The following is a 16,393-nucleotide window of genomic DNA, read 5'->3' on the forward strand; positions in this document are numbered from 1 at the left end:
ACTATAACATTCATTCACAATATCAGCCTTTATAAATCAGCTATGAAATAGTACACTTCACATTCTGCTGCCAAATCAAATAAGAAAAGCAATACATAATCAGCAACATTTCTATTCCAAAGGGACAAGGCAGTTAACAGAGAAGTCTGCTGAACAAGTTATGAGCTGGAATGTGTATTATATTGAGGATGTCCACAGAAGATGCAGGCTGTAGCTGCAAGATGTTGAGCAGTCTAACAAATCAGTGTTTGCCTCTGTCTCCGAAACAGGCAATTTTTCATACTATAAAACTACTCAAGAAATCATACATCCCTGCGAGTTTTATACTGTGTGCACTGCTGCCATACTCCTGCACAGCTCAGCAGAAGGTTCCCAGTGGATTGTGCCCATAGTGACTTTATATCTGTTTTTAAAGAATTAATGTGACTTCTGGAACAGTTATAGTTAACCATAGAACTTGCATACTGTTACCTAGACCAGACGATTTTTTTCAAAACACTTTTTAACATTGGTGTGTTAAGAAAAAATGATATTTTGGGTTGACATAGGCCACTAAAACTCTTAATTTCAACGAAGCCAATCAAAAATAATAAGAAAACGTATTATGACAATATATTTATGTTCTGTACAGAGGGTTGTATCTAATGCTGCATGTGCCTGGTTCCGTTCATGCAATGGGACTTTCTCTCCCTGTGCACCTGCAAAATCTCCTCTGGAGGGTCTCCCACCCTTCTGGAACAGATATTGAGGGTGAGCAAGGGGCTGCAGGGGAGAAGAGGAAAAGCAGAAAATCCATGCAACAAGCTGAAGTCTGTTGTGAAAATGGCACAGTGCTGGATACAACTCGGAATCTTTCTGTCTCAAAATATGTTGTTTTACGGTGTGTGGCAAACCTCCCTGAGGTCTGCGTGTATATGGGAGTATACAAATTTAATCAACATAGCCCGTCAACCCCAGAGTCGTTCACGACTGGACCTAACGGTCAGGGGTCCCTTTACCCTTTACCTTTAATGTTCTTGCTAATGCTGCATCATCATCATCATCATCATCATCATCAAATTATTTATTTATTACTTATACCCCGCCCATCTAGCTGGGCCTCCCCAGCCACTCTGGGCAGCTCCAACAGAATATAAAAAATACAATAAAACAGGCTTCCTCAAACTCAGCCCTCCAAATGTTTTGAGACTGCAATTCCCATCATCCCTGACCACTGGTCCTGCTAGCTAGGGATCATGGGAGTTGTAGGCCAAAAACATCTGGAGGGCCGAGGTTGAGGAAGCCTGCAATAAAACATCAAACATTAAAACAGGGCTGTCCTCAGATGTCTTCTAAAAGTCAGATAGTTGTTTATTTCCTTGACATCGGATGGGAGGGCATTCCACAGGGCGGGTGCCACCACCGAGAAGGCCCTCTGCCTGGTTCCCTGTGACCTCACTTCTCACAGTGAGGGAACCGCCAGAAGGCCCTCGGAGCTGGACCTCAGTGTCTAGGCTGAACGACAGGGGTGGAGATGCTTCTTCAGGTATACTGGACCAAGGCATACAATGTCACCAAGATAACTGACAAATTTCATTAACATTTAAAGCAATTTAATAAGCTAAGTATACGGGGACACCCATATTTATGTTCTGGTTGTTCTGCAATGATTCCCTGAGGCCCTCTTTCTACAAAGTTTCTTGCTCTGAGTCTAATTATATGCACCTCAAATACGCGAATTTTATGAAGAAAGCACCAACGTGGCACAGAGGATGCTGTGGATTACAACTCCCATTAGTGCAAGCAAGTAGGGCCAAAGGTCAGGGATGATGGGTCTTGCAGTCCACAACATCCAGTCCTGTTCTAGTTCATGCTGCATATATGATCACTGCAGTTTTAGTCTAGTTTTGAATTGAATTGAATTGTTTTAATTTTAGCACATATGTTTGCAACCTTGAATATTTCACAGAGAAGCAGGGTAAAAAAAAATGCCCACAGGCCTGAAGGAGTTATTCTTGTTCATAATACTAATGAACAAAATTGATGACAATTTTTCTAGCTGATTCTCACTCCCTGTTACTCCCCTGCAGCTATATGTCAGTATTCCAGCTCTAAACATTCCACACCCCTTTCAAAAGAAAAGCAACATCCACATTACTGAGACAGATTTAATTAATATCAAAAGAAACTCATGTACCTTCCTCAGCAAAACAGTGAAGCTGGTGATTTCAAAAGCTTCTGCTCTTCACAGAAAGTCAGTATCACATAAATGTCATTTTAATTATTCTTTTATATCCATCCTAAATATCCCTGTAAGTAAGCATTCTTACTTACTCTGTGGGGACTGCCATTCAATCCATACTGCTGACTGGAGACAGGATCTGTATAGTCGCACACCACCCTAATGGTGTGAGATTCCACCGCTCACCCAGGGTCCATGTTTCCTTTTGGAAATGAGGCACAGCGGAGACTGTGGTGTCTTTATGATATATGGTTTATTTACACATATATACAACCTGAGCCTACGATGGAGCGGTTCATAGCATTAACACTCCAAGAGGGTCTTGTTTCTCCCATAGCCACAGCCTTGGATTCAAACAGAAACCAGACATGGCTTTTTCTCTGCCTTTGCAGCTTCTCCCTCTAGGTCACATCACAGCAAACTTTGCCCTCAAAACTCCTGCTAAGAGATGGAAGAGGGGCCGATCCATTTGCCATCTGGCACAGAGCCCCCTTTACTTGGTTCTCCTAATGGCCCATCACCCAGGCTGGCCTGGCTATTTCAGCAATTGAATCCTTTCTGGATCCAGGAATTAGAAGGGGCCCAAGCATTCAGCCTATCCCCCCCCAAAAAACCCCCCTCATAAGAGTACATTTATCCAACTGTTGCAGGAGGTCCACAGACCCTGAAAGTCAGCAGGGCTTTGCAAGGCAAAGGACCAAAAGTAGTAATGACACTTTTGAATTTAATTATCCGGACGAGCAAATGGTAGAAATGCTCACTGAAATATGACCAGGGCACAAATAGTGAGTCCATAATGAGCAGGGTTTGAGAAAGGAAGAAATGTCTGCAGATTTCACAAAGACCTAGACACTCCCTTTCTAAAGTGTTGTACTGCTGCAAGCATAGGGATTCTTGTGGAATGGATTTTTCTTTTTCTATTTTATTCACTTTGCCTAGCAATAATGACTTATTACCATTTTAAAAAAGCTGTTTTAACACTGTGCATCACTGAATGTCAGCTGTACAGCATGTAAAGGTCCCTGAGATCTGTCCAAAGACTATTAAATATCTTTTTAAAAAGCAAACTGGCCAAAGGCCTCAGCATGTGTATTTTAGCTTTAAGCCAAGGTAATGAAAAAACTAGTTACTAGACCGATTGGATCTAGCAGCATGAAATGTATATAGGGCAGCTTGTCAAGACTGGAGATTATAATCATACCGAGTGAACTTTTAAATTGCCCATGAAAAACATCTACAAAATATTTCTAAAGAATCCAGTACTTGAACTGTCAGAGACAGGGCAGTGGACTGATTAAGTAGTTCTTCCGCTTATTTTACAAACTGTTTCTTTCTTGTTACTATCCCCTTTCCCTTTAGAGGAATTATTAAACCACAACAGCAGTGAAGATAAAAGCAGTGTTTATTTTATTCAATTACTACCAATGGATTTATTCAGTGTAATGAGCTCATTAAAATAAGAACTATTATCAACTAAGTTCTCATCAGTAATTATTCTACTATAAAAGGATTACAACAAAATGATGTGAAAAAATTGTTTTGTTCTTTTTAAAAAATAGACACAAAAAAGCATTGCTAAAGAGGCTTAGCCAGATATTTACATCTTTTGAAATTGGTTTTGAAGTGGAAGAAACTTTTGTAAGTCAAACTGTTTCATAAAATCACTGAGAAACTGAGACTCACCCCTTTGATGCTATCTGAATATTGTTAAAATGGTTGATACTGGCAACTCCTATTATCCACTGTCCATAAACTTAACCATCTCTTCTGCCTACTTCCCCATTTCCCTCCTTCTCCAACTTGCCCCTCAACCACTAAGAATCCCCTTGACTCATTCTGCCTTGATACAGTATTGAATTCTCCTCAAAATTTCTCCTACAGTCCATTTCCATTTCCATTTCCTATCCGATAATCTGTAACAAACTGGCGTCTGGACTTCTGCAATCCACTAACATTTCCCTCACTGAATCTTTCCATTGATCCAATCTGAAAGGTCTCTTCTCCTCCTGGACATTTTGCTGCCTCAGATAAAACTGACCATTCTCTGCTCCTCAGTTCCTCCATACTTACGCTTCCTTCTTACTTTTCAACTCACTCATTAGAAAATGCTCCTTCTCCTCTACTTTCCTGCTATCCATTGCGTTCCTCAAGAGTTCTGTTCCTGGCCCCCCACTGCTTGCTTTCTCAATTTTTCTAACCTTCTCAAATGCTACCATTTTCAGTGCTACTTCACACCAGCCTGAGGACTTGGCATCCTACAGCAGCTACTTAGAAGGCCATACCAGCGCTGACACCTGCCCTGGGTCTTCCTGCAATGGTTTACTGCCGGGTTCAGTAGTCACTAGTTAAATGTCCCACAATGCACTGGTGTGGCACAAAGTCAAGGATTCTTATGGCATAAGCAGGAAATGTACATGGTGGCTCTCCATCAGCCTTGGAGTGCTGTTGCCACCACTGCTGCCAGGTAACCTCAAAGGAGGCTCTCCAGCCGCTCACCGTGGGCCCTCTAAAACCTAGAATTGACCCTGCCTCCAAAACATTCCTCTCTCCATCTAGTCCCACAACTCAAACTGCCCACTTGATATTTTTGCTTGGGTGTATTCAAACAAACACTCAAATTCAGTATATGCCAGAACACTGAACCTGTTGTCTTCTTGCCTTAATCTTCTTCCTCCTAGTCCCTACCCATATTCATTGACAATGTCGCCATGCAGGGAAAAAGCCTTAACATTTATCTCCCTGGTCTCCATATTCAAGTGTTCTATGGTCATCCCCTGTGGGTAATTGGCTCCCTTATTTCAGTGCTATTTTCTGAAAAAAGAGGCGCCAGAACTCACCACGAACACCTCCCTCATTATCTTAGAATGGCAATGGTGGCCAATTGAGAGGTGCCAGAACCCAGCTGAGAGGACTCACCTGAACTGAGTTTTGGTGAGTTCCAGCTGGGGGGAAAAAGCCCTGCCTATATTTTACTAATAAGTTATATTTCTGTAGTTTACACTAAGCTGCCTGTAAGGTAGTTTGGAAACTATAGTTGGTTTAAGACATGGATTTCAGACTGCTGAGAAGGGAGAGGGAATCAGTACCTACTGCATTGTTTTCTGAAAGGCATACTATATGTAAGTAAATGGGGAGAAAGATCAATAAGAAGGCTGGGGTCAGAAAAATCAGAACTGAACACAGTTGTCGAAACCTCAGCATGGAGACTTTTAAAACGTCTCATCACAACAACGGTTTTGTTGTTTGGTGTAAACGTTCATGCACAGACTATCTGGCAAGACCCACTAGGTTTATAAAATCATCATCAATGACAGACATTAAACCAGATTTGCCTTTTTTTTAGGTCAGGGCAACTTTAACAACTACATTCCTTTTAACCTAAAAGAAATCAAGGCAGAAGGAAGAACTATTTGCCAGCAATGGGAGAAGGAATTATTGGTGATCTGCAAGCAATTATATACATTACTGACAGGAGAAATATTGCTTCTCATATATCATATAGAAAAGGAATAGCTGAAGTCCACTGTCTCGGGATTTTCTTCCATTCCCCCTCAGAACCTAAACTTGCTGACTTTAAAGGAAATTTCAAGAAAAACAGGGCTATGGGAAAGCAATTCTAACACATTCACAGCAGAAAAATGGGCCAAAGTATGTTGAAAGCTATAGACAGTTTCAAGGTAATAAACATGGATAATAACAGATGATATCCTGCTAAGCCGTACTCAAGACTAGATCCATTAAAAATCAACGGACTGAAGTCTACTTGCTTCAATGGCCTTAAGTCTACCCTGAGTATGGGTAATGCTAGATATCACCCACTGGTTTTTCAGTTCTTCCATAAGAAGCGCCAGAATAATTTTAAAAAAAATAAGAAGAATTACAGTTACTTCAAATTTAGGGAACATAAAATGGGGGAATTTCTGCCTTCAAACTGCGAAAAATGGTTTCCTAGAATTCTGAAGCCTTGTATAAGACCATGAAGATGATCACAGCTGGTTTCAAGATGAATATTTCAAAAACCTTTTATTGTGATGTGAAGTGCTGTTATTGGTGCTTGAACATGCTTTATATTCATGATCTGTTGATGGGAAGAAAGATCAGTAGAAAGGTCACATCCACACCATATAGTTGAAGCACTTATGCCACTTTAAGAGTCATGGCTTCCCTCAAAGGATCCTGTGAACTGTAGTTTGTTAAGACCACTGAGAGTTGTTAAGAGACCTGTAACAAACTACAATCCCCAGGAGGATTCTTTGGGAGAAGCCGTGACTCTTAAAAGTGGCATAGAGTGCTTTAAATGTATGGTGTGGGTGAGCACTACATTTCAAACCTCTAAAATCCAACTTGCATCAGTAGTTTTGTTTTCCTCGGCTGACAACTTACTTCAACAGTGTCCGTTTTTCAATTAAACAAGGGTTATGTGGCCATCAACACCAGAATGTAGCACATGGGTAAAGCCTCTTCACCCTCTTCGTGAACAACAGAGGCTTTTTGGCAACCCCATGTGTGCATAAAGAGAGAACCCCTTACAGAAACTCTGTTGTTACAGTGGCATTTGCTGGTAATATCTCCTTAATTGGGAGTAAGCACCTGAAATTCATAAGGAGGACATGGTTTTTGAGATCAAAGGCTATGGACAAGGCTCAGGCAGGAAGTTCCTGGGCTGTCTTGTCACCTCTACCTATCCCGAGGGACAAGCTGGATTGGAATACAGAACTTTCACATGTTCCTCTGAGAATCAGGACACACTATTGGTTAAAAAAAGCACACAAAGCAAGAAAACTCAATTGTATGTTCTGTTAACAGAGCTCCTTTGTTAAGATGAAGAAGAAAAAGGAGTGGTGTGGGGAGGTATTCATAATCTCATGCAAGTCAGTACTAAAAGCAAGTGAGAGGTAAGGCTTAAGTGCCTCAATAAGAAAAGATAAATTGGGGACAATCAACATATCATAAGCCTCAAGTAACTGCAAATGTTTAAATAAAGTGTTTGCTTTATGGGAGTGAGAGAAATGCTATCATGTACCATCAAATTTTCTACAGTATATATATATATATATAAATTCACAGCTCTTTGTGTAATACAATTGACAGTAATTGTCACAGGTGCCCTTCTGTTTGGAATGTGGAATTTTCAGTCTGAATGACATTTATGCAGACAGGCATTAAAACACACTCCCAAAACTTATTAATGAATTTTGCAGTAGTGGCAACAGATTGTGTCCTGTTCCATTTGAGGAGTTTATAATCTTTCCTGAACTTTGTTACTTTGTGCTCTGGGGATTTATTTTTCAAGATACAAGCTTTTATTTTCCTCCCCCCACATTGGTTTCCATGAGAATAAGACCAAATAATCCAATCTGGTAGTGACAAAAACACTCAGACACAAAGTCATTCAGAAAACCCCCAGGTACTTTCCTAAGCAGCTGCTGGATAAAAGCTGTAGCAAGTAGAAAAAGGGTAAAAAGTAAAAAAAGAAAACTGAATGAGAGCAGTTATGCAAGGCCAAAAGAGAGCAGTTATGCAAGGAATCAAAGTAATTGTTGAGGTATAGAAATCCCATTAAACTTTGTCTTAGCTCCACTGCAATTCTGTTCATGCAAGGTAAAATGTAAAGGTACCCCTGCCCATACGGGCCAGTCGTGTCTGACTCTAGAGGCCGTGAGCCGGCGCCGTCTGAGGACACTTCCGGGTCACACGGCCAGCGTGACGAAGCTGCTCTGGCGAGCCAGCACCAGTGCAGCACACGGAAACGCCGTTTACCTTCCCGCTATAAAGCGGTACCTATTTATCTACTTGCACTTAAGAGTGCTTTCGAACTGCTAGGTGGACAGGAGCTGGGACCGAACGATGGGAGCTCACCCCACCGCGGGGATTCGAACCACCGACCATACGATCGGCAAGTCCTAGGCACTGAGGTTTTACCCACAGCGCCACCCGCGTCCCTCTGTTCATGCAAACCTGATACTAATTGTGGAGCATTTTCCAGTTGAAAACTGTTGATGCATCTTCACATTTTATAATATTGTTCCAGAGCTCTGTGAATTATGTCTCTCCTCCTAAGTCAACAGCCGGGGTGATAAAAAAACTTGAAAAAAGTAACACAATGCAATACCTCTCTCGCTCTGCAGAGCCATTCTCATCTTTATGCCTTCCCATTGCCAACTCATGCCGAAGGGTCACCACTCTTTCCATCTGCTTTAGGTAGTCATTCATGCCCACTGATATGAGCAATATTTAAAATCCCCTCATTCCTCCTCTCAGACCTATGTCTACCTGCACTTCAATCAATCAATACACCTTAGCATAAAAAACAGATTCAGGTAATAATACTACAATTTTTTATAGCTAATGAAAATCAAAATACACCTCTCCAGGGATTTCAGAAAGGAATCTTTCCCAACTCTCCCTGAAGATGCCAGAGACTGAACCCAGGACTTTTTGCATGCTAAGTACATGCTCCACCACTGAGCTGTATCTTTTCCTCTCATTCAGGTACTCCACAAGCATTCCCACCATTTGGATCATCCTGAGACCTGAAAGGCACGGCTGTAAAATCAAAACATTCAACATAAATGTAATTCTGATCTCCTCCCTCCATCACCTTGGAAAGAACTGCTATGTAAACTGTTTGGCAAGCTCTGCCTTAGTTTCAAAGTTTTGCAAAGAAGCAAAGCTTACTTGCAGTAGTGTTCCATGAACAGCATTCTGTCGTATGCAAGAATCTGTGCAGTCCGGAAGCCCAGCCAACAAAGACGATACAGTCTGTGGGACCTGGTTTACCATAATAAAGGGAACCAGGGCGCGACCAGCCAACTCACGGGAACGATACACAGGAGAGTGACCACATCTGGTAGGTGGGGAGAGGAGAGTCAGAATTTGTTAGAGCTCACCCATATACACAGCATATTAACACAAACAGGTAATTCAAAATTGGGGGGGGGGGAGACTTTTCTAGAATTTATAAAATGCCTATTGCACAAAAGGATGCTTGAAGAATTCAAGTTTTGTGAATTCAAACGCAACATGGTACGCTCCCCACCATGTACATTTGAGTACATGATTCTCCTTGAGATTTTGCACTTTATGAGAATTTAGGCAACATAGCTTAAACAACATATTCAAAAGGGTTAAACACAAAGGGTCAGCGCATGTTTTACAGTGTGTCCATGAGACAAAACACATGTGCAAATATATATATATTTACTACTGTACTTTTCTGTTGTGAACTTTTCTGCAGTACACAAATTTAATAAATAAAATGACTATTGTTTTCGTTCATTTTTTTCTTTCAAAAATCACAGATGACTTGGTTTTCTAAAAACAACGAAAAAACAACCAATAGATTAATGCAGAAAATGGACAGAATGGGTTTATGAATGAGTGTATGTGAAATTACCCTGAATTGGAAATAGACTTATACATTCATCTAACTGCACACTAGAGACGAACATCCAGCACCTTTCCCTATAAGGAGATTAAAACGGCAGCTTTGCATGGAACAAAGAAAGTAACTTTTTTTTAAAAAAAAATGCTTCTTATTTTCATTCTTTTGGCCCATCAAATGATGAGGCTACTTGAGGAGATGCAGGGGCTCTATTTGACAACAACAATAAATACAGCCTTTCGTGTCATCAGCCCAGCGCTGTGGAATACTCTGCCAATAGAGATTCAGCAGACGCCTTCTGTGCCAACTTTTAAATGCCTGCTGAAAACTCTTCTATTCCACCAGGCAGCCAATTAAGTACACATCTTTCCACAGCAGCTAACCGATGTCCAGCTTTTAAATTTTTTAATATGGTTTTATATTCTATTGTGAACTACTTTGATTTTTCCCCCCTAAATGAACGACAGCACATACCTCTCACCATGTAAACGAACAAGCTGCTTATCTGCATGGCACTGCTCCCTGTAATGTGAAAAGTGCCCCCCCCCCACAGGCCGAGTTGTCCATAGGACTCACATGAAGGGTGCCGGCAGACCAGGAGTCATTTGGCAAAGGTTTACTCTACAAAATCTTGGGTGCACTCCTAGGAAAAGCAGACAATGATCTGACAACTCTCAGTTCCCATCCATGCTCCTAAATAGTGAATGATTTCAGTGTGCAAGATCTATCCCTTATTATTATTATTATTATTATTATTATTATTATTATTATTAATACCCCGCCCATCTGGCTGAGTTTCCCCAGCCACTCTGGGCAGCTCCCAATCGAGTATTAAAAACAATACAGCATTAAATATTAAAAACTCCCCTAAACAAGACTGCCTTCAGATGTCTTTTAAACATAGGATAGTTGCTTATTTCCTTGACATCTGATGGTTCCCTGTAACCTCACTTCTCGCAATGAGGGGTTAACCGCCAGAAGGCCGTCGGCGCTGGATCTCAGTGTCCAGGCTGAACGATGGGGGTGGAGACACTCCTTCAGGTATACAGGACCGAGGCCGTTTAGGGCTTTAAAGCAGGGAGTTATCATCAATTTGAAGGGACAGGGTCCTGGCAAGGAGTTGTGCATGATGGTGTCATGGACTGGCTTTCAGCTGCACCCTCCTGCATTCTCAGCCAGGAGTTCCCAGAGGAAAAACTGTTGCTGGGTGGTTAAGTGAGGAAGTAAAAGATTTCAGTTTCCTTGCTTCAGGTCCTCTTCCACAGGGATAACTCTCCCTTGAATTAGGCAAGAGGGTGATTCCTGCTGTCCCACATCTCCAATTGTCCTAGGTTTCAAATGCAGGGGAAATGGCAAAGCGACTCTTTTTTGTAATCATTCTGCATAAATCATAGCCCCTTTCTGCTGAAAGCCAACCTTTTCTGTCTGTATGTCTACATAGTAAATACTGAGTGATCCTCTCATCATTTGAATTCTGGGGGCACATTTTGCTTCCAAAATTTGTGCTAATGGTTCTACAGGTTCAGAGCTATGCAAATTCCAGAAACACAGTCTTCCCAACAGTGAAGTCTACACTCCCAATGCAGTATGAGTAGAAAACCAAAATACGGATGATACCCGAATAAGTCATACAGAGGGTAGAGCTACTGAAATGAATGAACTTAAATTAGTAGGTCTTCTCCAGGTTTGACTCAGTAAGTATCACCCTAACATAGCTTGCATTGGAAACAAACTGGAATTAAGATGCTGAACTAAAGAATCAGATCTGTGTTGCAAGATATGCTTTCCCCAACTTATTTAGTGGCTTATGCATAGAGGCAAAATCTTTAAAGTGGCATTTCTAGAAGAAGGAAGCAAGCAGTTTAATAGTAGGAAGGATTCAAATAAATGAGAATGCTTTACTGCAACGCAATGCAAAATAATTTGTCTGCAAATGCTCCCATGTTTGTGCTACACCATGCCTTATTTAAATTGAACAAACTCTTGTGTATAAGTGTTTCTTTTCAAATACAATTAACCCTGACACAGTTGCAGATGTTTAGCTTCTAATTAGCAGTAACGGCACACTCAAGAATGCCCCTCTTTTTCCTTGCAATCTTTTACAAATGATGATTTCCCAAAGGAATCTGGCATCAATTCAAGAGAAAGAATGGAAAATGGGAACGTTGCCAGTGTTGTGACTGCCAGATACTTTGTGAAAAGGTACTTTCCAAAAACATGATTCAGAGGCCTTTTTTTCTCATCCAACTCTAGAACTGCATTCCATTTTGATTTAATTGCATTAGTTCTAGTAACATAATCAAATGCAGATTACAGTCAAACACTTAAGGAGCTTGCTTTATTCTGTGGTCATTTTAAACAGAAGCCTAAGCATTTAGAAACTCGCAATTGTTTATTATATCATGGCAAATAATATATGTGTACATAATGCACATAATATATTAGGGTAAAATAAAATCCAAAAACCATACTTGTTGTGGCAAACACAAGGATATGTAGAACAGCGCTTTACCTTTCACACATACTGCCTCTTCCAAACATCAGATTAACATTCTTATCAATGACTGAAAAATATGTGTATCTTCATTCTCCACCTAACCCCATGTATTTTTTGTTCACCATGAATTGGATTAAAGGACTAGCTTTTGCCAGCAATTGCAGTTATTGAAGCAACACTGCATATTTTTACTTATGTAAATTCCCATTCATTCAGAAAGATGCTGGAAAGGCACGGAGATTCTCCTTACACACAGAGGTCAAATTGGACTGGCTCCTTCTTCCCACCCTCGGAAGAGCTGCTATCCCAGATATTCAGGCTAGCCTCTATATTTCTGGGAGGGAGCTTCCCCCCCCCCATAAAAAACCAATCCATTTCCATTTGAATATAGTTGCTTCCTAAAGCCACAACTTTACAACCTATGAAAAATAGTGTTGGTGGGCAGACAAGTGACTGAAGAAGGAACAGGGAGAAGAAACCTTTCCCTGCCCCAAATTAGCCAATACATTTCCCCTCTCTCCATAGGATTTCTGATTTAGATTTACATTTACATTTCACAGATGAGGGAAGGGTCGCTGATAAGGGCAGGCACAAAGAACCAGGACCGAGAAAGCAAGCTTGATGGGAGTTAGCCAGAATGCAACTAAATTGTAAGGAACTCTGGGCTGATTTAACTACCTGGCCAACAGAAAGGTCGGAAAGCCAGCTACAAGCTTGAAGACACAGCAACATACCACCAACAAGGTTTGTTTCAACAGCTTATTGGTGAACCTCCTGCCTGGATGCTTCATACACCTCAGGGTTATGGATTCAAGCCCCACGTTGGGCAGGGGGTTGGACCAGATGATCCTCGCAGTCCCTCCCAACTCTACAATTCCATGATTTATCAAATGTGGTTCATCAAAATGTAAAAATGGTTGATGATGCTTATTTCAACACAAAAAGGATACAGATCTTAAGATTCAGATTGTGGATCCTGCCGTAAAATTTTGGCTTCACTTAACAGGGGTGAAGAATCCCATTTCCTTCCCTTCAAAGAATCCCACCCTTTAATTGCTACTGTATGTCACTCAACCATTACCTGTTGTCAGGACATTTACCAAGCACAAATTTATGGAAGAAAACTGGAAAGAGAAAGGAGCCGAAACACAATGGTCCAGCAGATGTAAACAAGTCATAAAACCCCAGGTTGGAGTGCCAGTTCTTGCTTCCTTGTTATTGAAATCACAAGGAAGCCCTTGAACAATACTGTATCTGATCCTGGACTTCCTGTCTATAAGAAAAATACTGTTTCCTCCTGGCAGTTCACAATAAACATGGGAAATCGTTTGACTTGTCAAATAAAGTCTCCCAAGATTAAAAAGTGCTGGTGGCAATCAAGCTAACTTAACTATGTTTGCATATATATTATAAAATGAAACATACTTCCTTCAAGTTAAAAAATAAACAGTCCTCCAGCAATAAGTCTGGATTTAACAAGCAGGATTACAATGAAAGCGGTCTGTGATCTCTCTTCTCACTTGAGTCTGAGTGGTGCTGGGGTCGCTTCAGATTAATCTGAAGGGATTTGCTTTTTGATAGCGAATAAACAAAGCAAAATATACAAGCTGTATCATGCAACAGCTGGAAAATCTTGGAGTGAAACCATAAATTTTATTATTCAAATAAGCACTCTCAGTGTTTGAGCTTTAAGTATTTAACCTTTGCCTAGTCAGAATGAACTTTAAAACTATGACACGCCTGACCGTTACAAAAACCAAAGTATATTGAAGTGAAGGCTTTCCTGAAACTCTGGCAACCCTGAATAATGTTTTTGCTGGCGCGCGCGGGGGGGGGGGGTGTTTGCTGTTTTCCTTTTATACTTCCCTGCTTGGAAAATCTAATTTAGAGAAAGATAATCGTGTCATAAGTGATTCAAGGCAACTGAAATGCACTCTGTAAAAATTTCTATAACACACTTTTATTTATGGTAGATTTGTGTAGGGCATGTTAAGGTAAAGGTAAAGGTACCCCTGCCCGTATGGGCCAGTCTTGACAGACTCTAGGGTTGTGCGCTCATCTCACTCTAGAGGCCGTGAGCTAGCGCTGTCCGCAGACACTTCCGGGTCACGTGGCCAGCGTGACAAGCTGCATCTGGCGAGCCAGCGCAGCACACGGAACGCCGTTTACCTTCCCGCTAGTAAGCGGTCCCTATTTATCTACTTGCACCCGGGGGTGCTTTCGAACTGCTAGGTTGGCAGGCGCTGGGACCGAGTGACGGGAGTGCACCCCGCCGCGGGGATTCGAACCGCCGACCTTTCGATCGGCAAGTCCTAGGCGCTGAGGCTTTTACCCACAGCGCCACCCGCGTCCCTGTATGGCATGTTAGGGGACGGGTAATACCTCTAGTGGGGGACGTGCCATGCTTCTTTTAGAGTAATTTGTCCAACTTTTGTCTCCACCCTACACTCAGCTCTCACCTGTGGCTCCTAGAAGCTGTCAGCAACAGCGGCCACACCCCGGGAACGGCTTTGACTGGCCGGCTAAACCAGGTGAGGGTTGCCGATAGGTCTCAAACCCCCCAGTAGTTAGGGAATTCCCCTGCATGTGAAGATAGGCTCCGGTGGACTAAGGGTCCAACAGTCTAGAAGGTGGTTTCTGCACATGTTGCTGAGGGAAGTGAGGGTCAAAAGGGGCTTGTCAACCTGAGATGATAATCCATCTAGGAAAACACTGATCCTAAACCTTCGCTTCCTTGCAGCTATACTCATTTGTGAGAAAGGCTTCAGGAGATTGAGGAATAATCTGTATCCACTTCCTTGCGAGACACCTTTGGGAGAAGGAAAGGCTAAGGAATGAAGCCTATACAAACCAGAGTGGAGTCCCTTAGACGGTTGGATGGCACCTTGTATGCCTCCTTCCGTCAACTCTTGCAGCCAAGCTGGTGCCAATATCTTGCTCTACTTTCCTTTGGACCACATCAGTGAGACTGAGAGGCGGGGGTCTTGCTGTCTGGCCAGTCCAGGACCTCCATATACACTGTCCAGGCTTGCACCCCAGAGAGGTCACTTTGCTGCTGCTGCTGCTGCTGCTGCTGCTGCTGCTGCTGCTGCTGCTACCACAGCAAAAACAACACAGAGGCAGCAGTTATGAGTTACTGGTCTCTGCAGCCACAGCAGGCGCTGTGATTTCCCAGCCGTTTGACTTCACCCCCAGAGGTGCACTCCACTGTCTCCCGAGACAATGCCAACAACAGCTATGCAAATAATAATAATAATAATAATAATAATAATAATAATAATAATAATAATAATAATCCATTTATCCACACTACAAAATAGTAACTGGTATGCGGGTCAAACAGCACAGTGCTGTCCCGGCACTTCTGCTGCTGCCCTTCCTCCTCTTTGTGGCAATGAAGGCAGTGACATCCCTGCTCCTCAGGACCCACTTACTTACTTGCTGCTGGTGCCGATATTGTGTCACCTGTGCTTAACACTTATTTTCTTTTGCCGTCTTTTGAGCAGTGCCAGTGCAGCCCTCCGCCCTCCCCACCACCACCTTACTCTAGGACAGGGGTCAGCAAAGTTTTTGCGGCTTGGGCCAGTTCATGGTCCCACAGATGCTGCGGTGGGCCGGAGTGCATGCGAAAGTGCAAACGCTCCTTCCGGCACGGAGGAGGCGTGTGCAGCTTCCCACTGGCTGCAGGAGCTTTCTGCAGCCAATGGGAAGCTACCCAGCATCATGGAAGGCAGTCCCTACTCCGCTCCGGTTTAGCGCAGTGCACAGGAGCTGACCGAGCGGGCGCCAGGGTCCCCGAGTGGACGGCACGGGTCCATGGGCCAGTTAAAAGAACCCCATGGGCCTCTTGTGGCCCATGGGCCTTAGGTTGCCAAACCCTGCTCTAGGAAAGAGGCAAAGAGCCTTGTTGAGTGGAGAGCTAGCTGCCAGTGCCAGGTGTGGAGGCCCCCAAAAAACAGGGGATGAGGCAGTTACCCTGCCTGGGGTTGCCCTAGTCATATTTTTCACTTTCTGCTCCATCTTCTCCATGCACAATGCACCATTACCAGAATTAAAACAAAGAAACAAGAAAGGTCAGCTAATTTGTCTTACACAGGGGGAAACAAAGCAGGTTCTAAGTAGCTCATACTATTGTGAATTCATATCCAAGTAATACGATGCCATGGGCAGGAATGTTGTAATCAACGATCCCAATAACTATGCAACTAGTTTCACACTACAAGGGGTCCTGAGAAGACACTGTGCCACACCGCATTGTGAACAGCTTTTGAATTTGAGTGTGTAAATGTGG

At 42.5% G+C, this 16,393-nt stretch overlaps 1 protein-coding gene across 5 annotated transcripts in view; it reads right to left on the reverse strand.

Annotated features, from left to right (window-relative positions):
• THADA (THADA armadillo repeat containing) overlaps nucleotides 1–16,393 on the reverse strand; it is a 157,213-nt gene that overhangs the window by 59,268 nt on the left and 81,552 nt on the right. For all 5 annotated transcript variants that reach the window (XR_014154525.1, XM_081854447.1, XM_081854446.1 and 2 more), the window contains exon 29: nucleotides 8,900–9,068. Coding sequence is in view for 4 of the 5 variants with exons in the window: in XM_081854447.1 (XP_081710573.1) it covers nucleotides 8,900–9,068 (169 nt within the window). In the remaining variant the exon portion in view is untranslated. The remainder of the gene's footprint in view (nucleotides 1–8,899; nucleotides 9,069–16,393) is intronic.

Source organism: Podarcis erhardii (assembly GCF_964252035.2).
Source record: "Podarcis erhardii genome assembly, chromosome: 3".
NCBI lineage: Eukaryota > Metazoa > Chordata > Lepidosauria > Squamata > Lacertidae > Podarcis > Podarcis erhardii.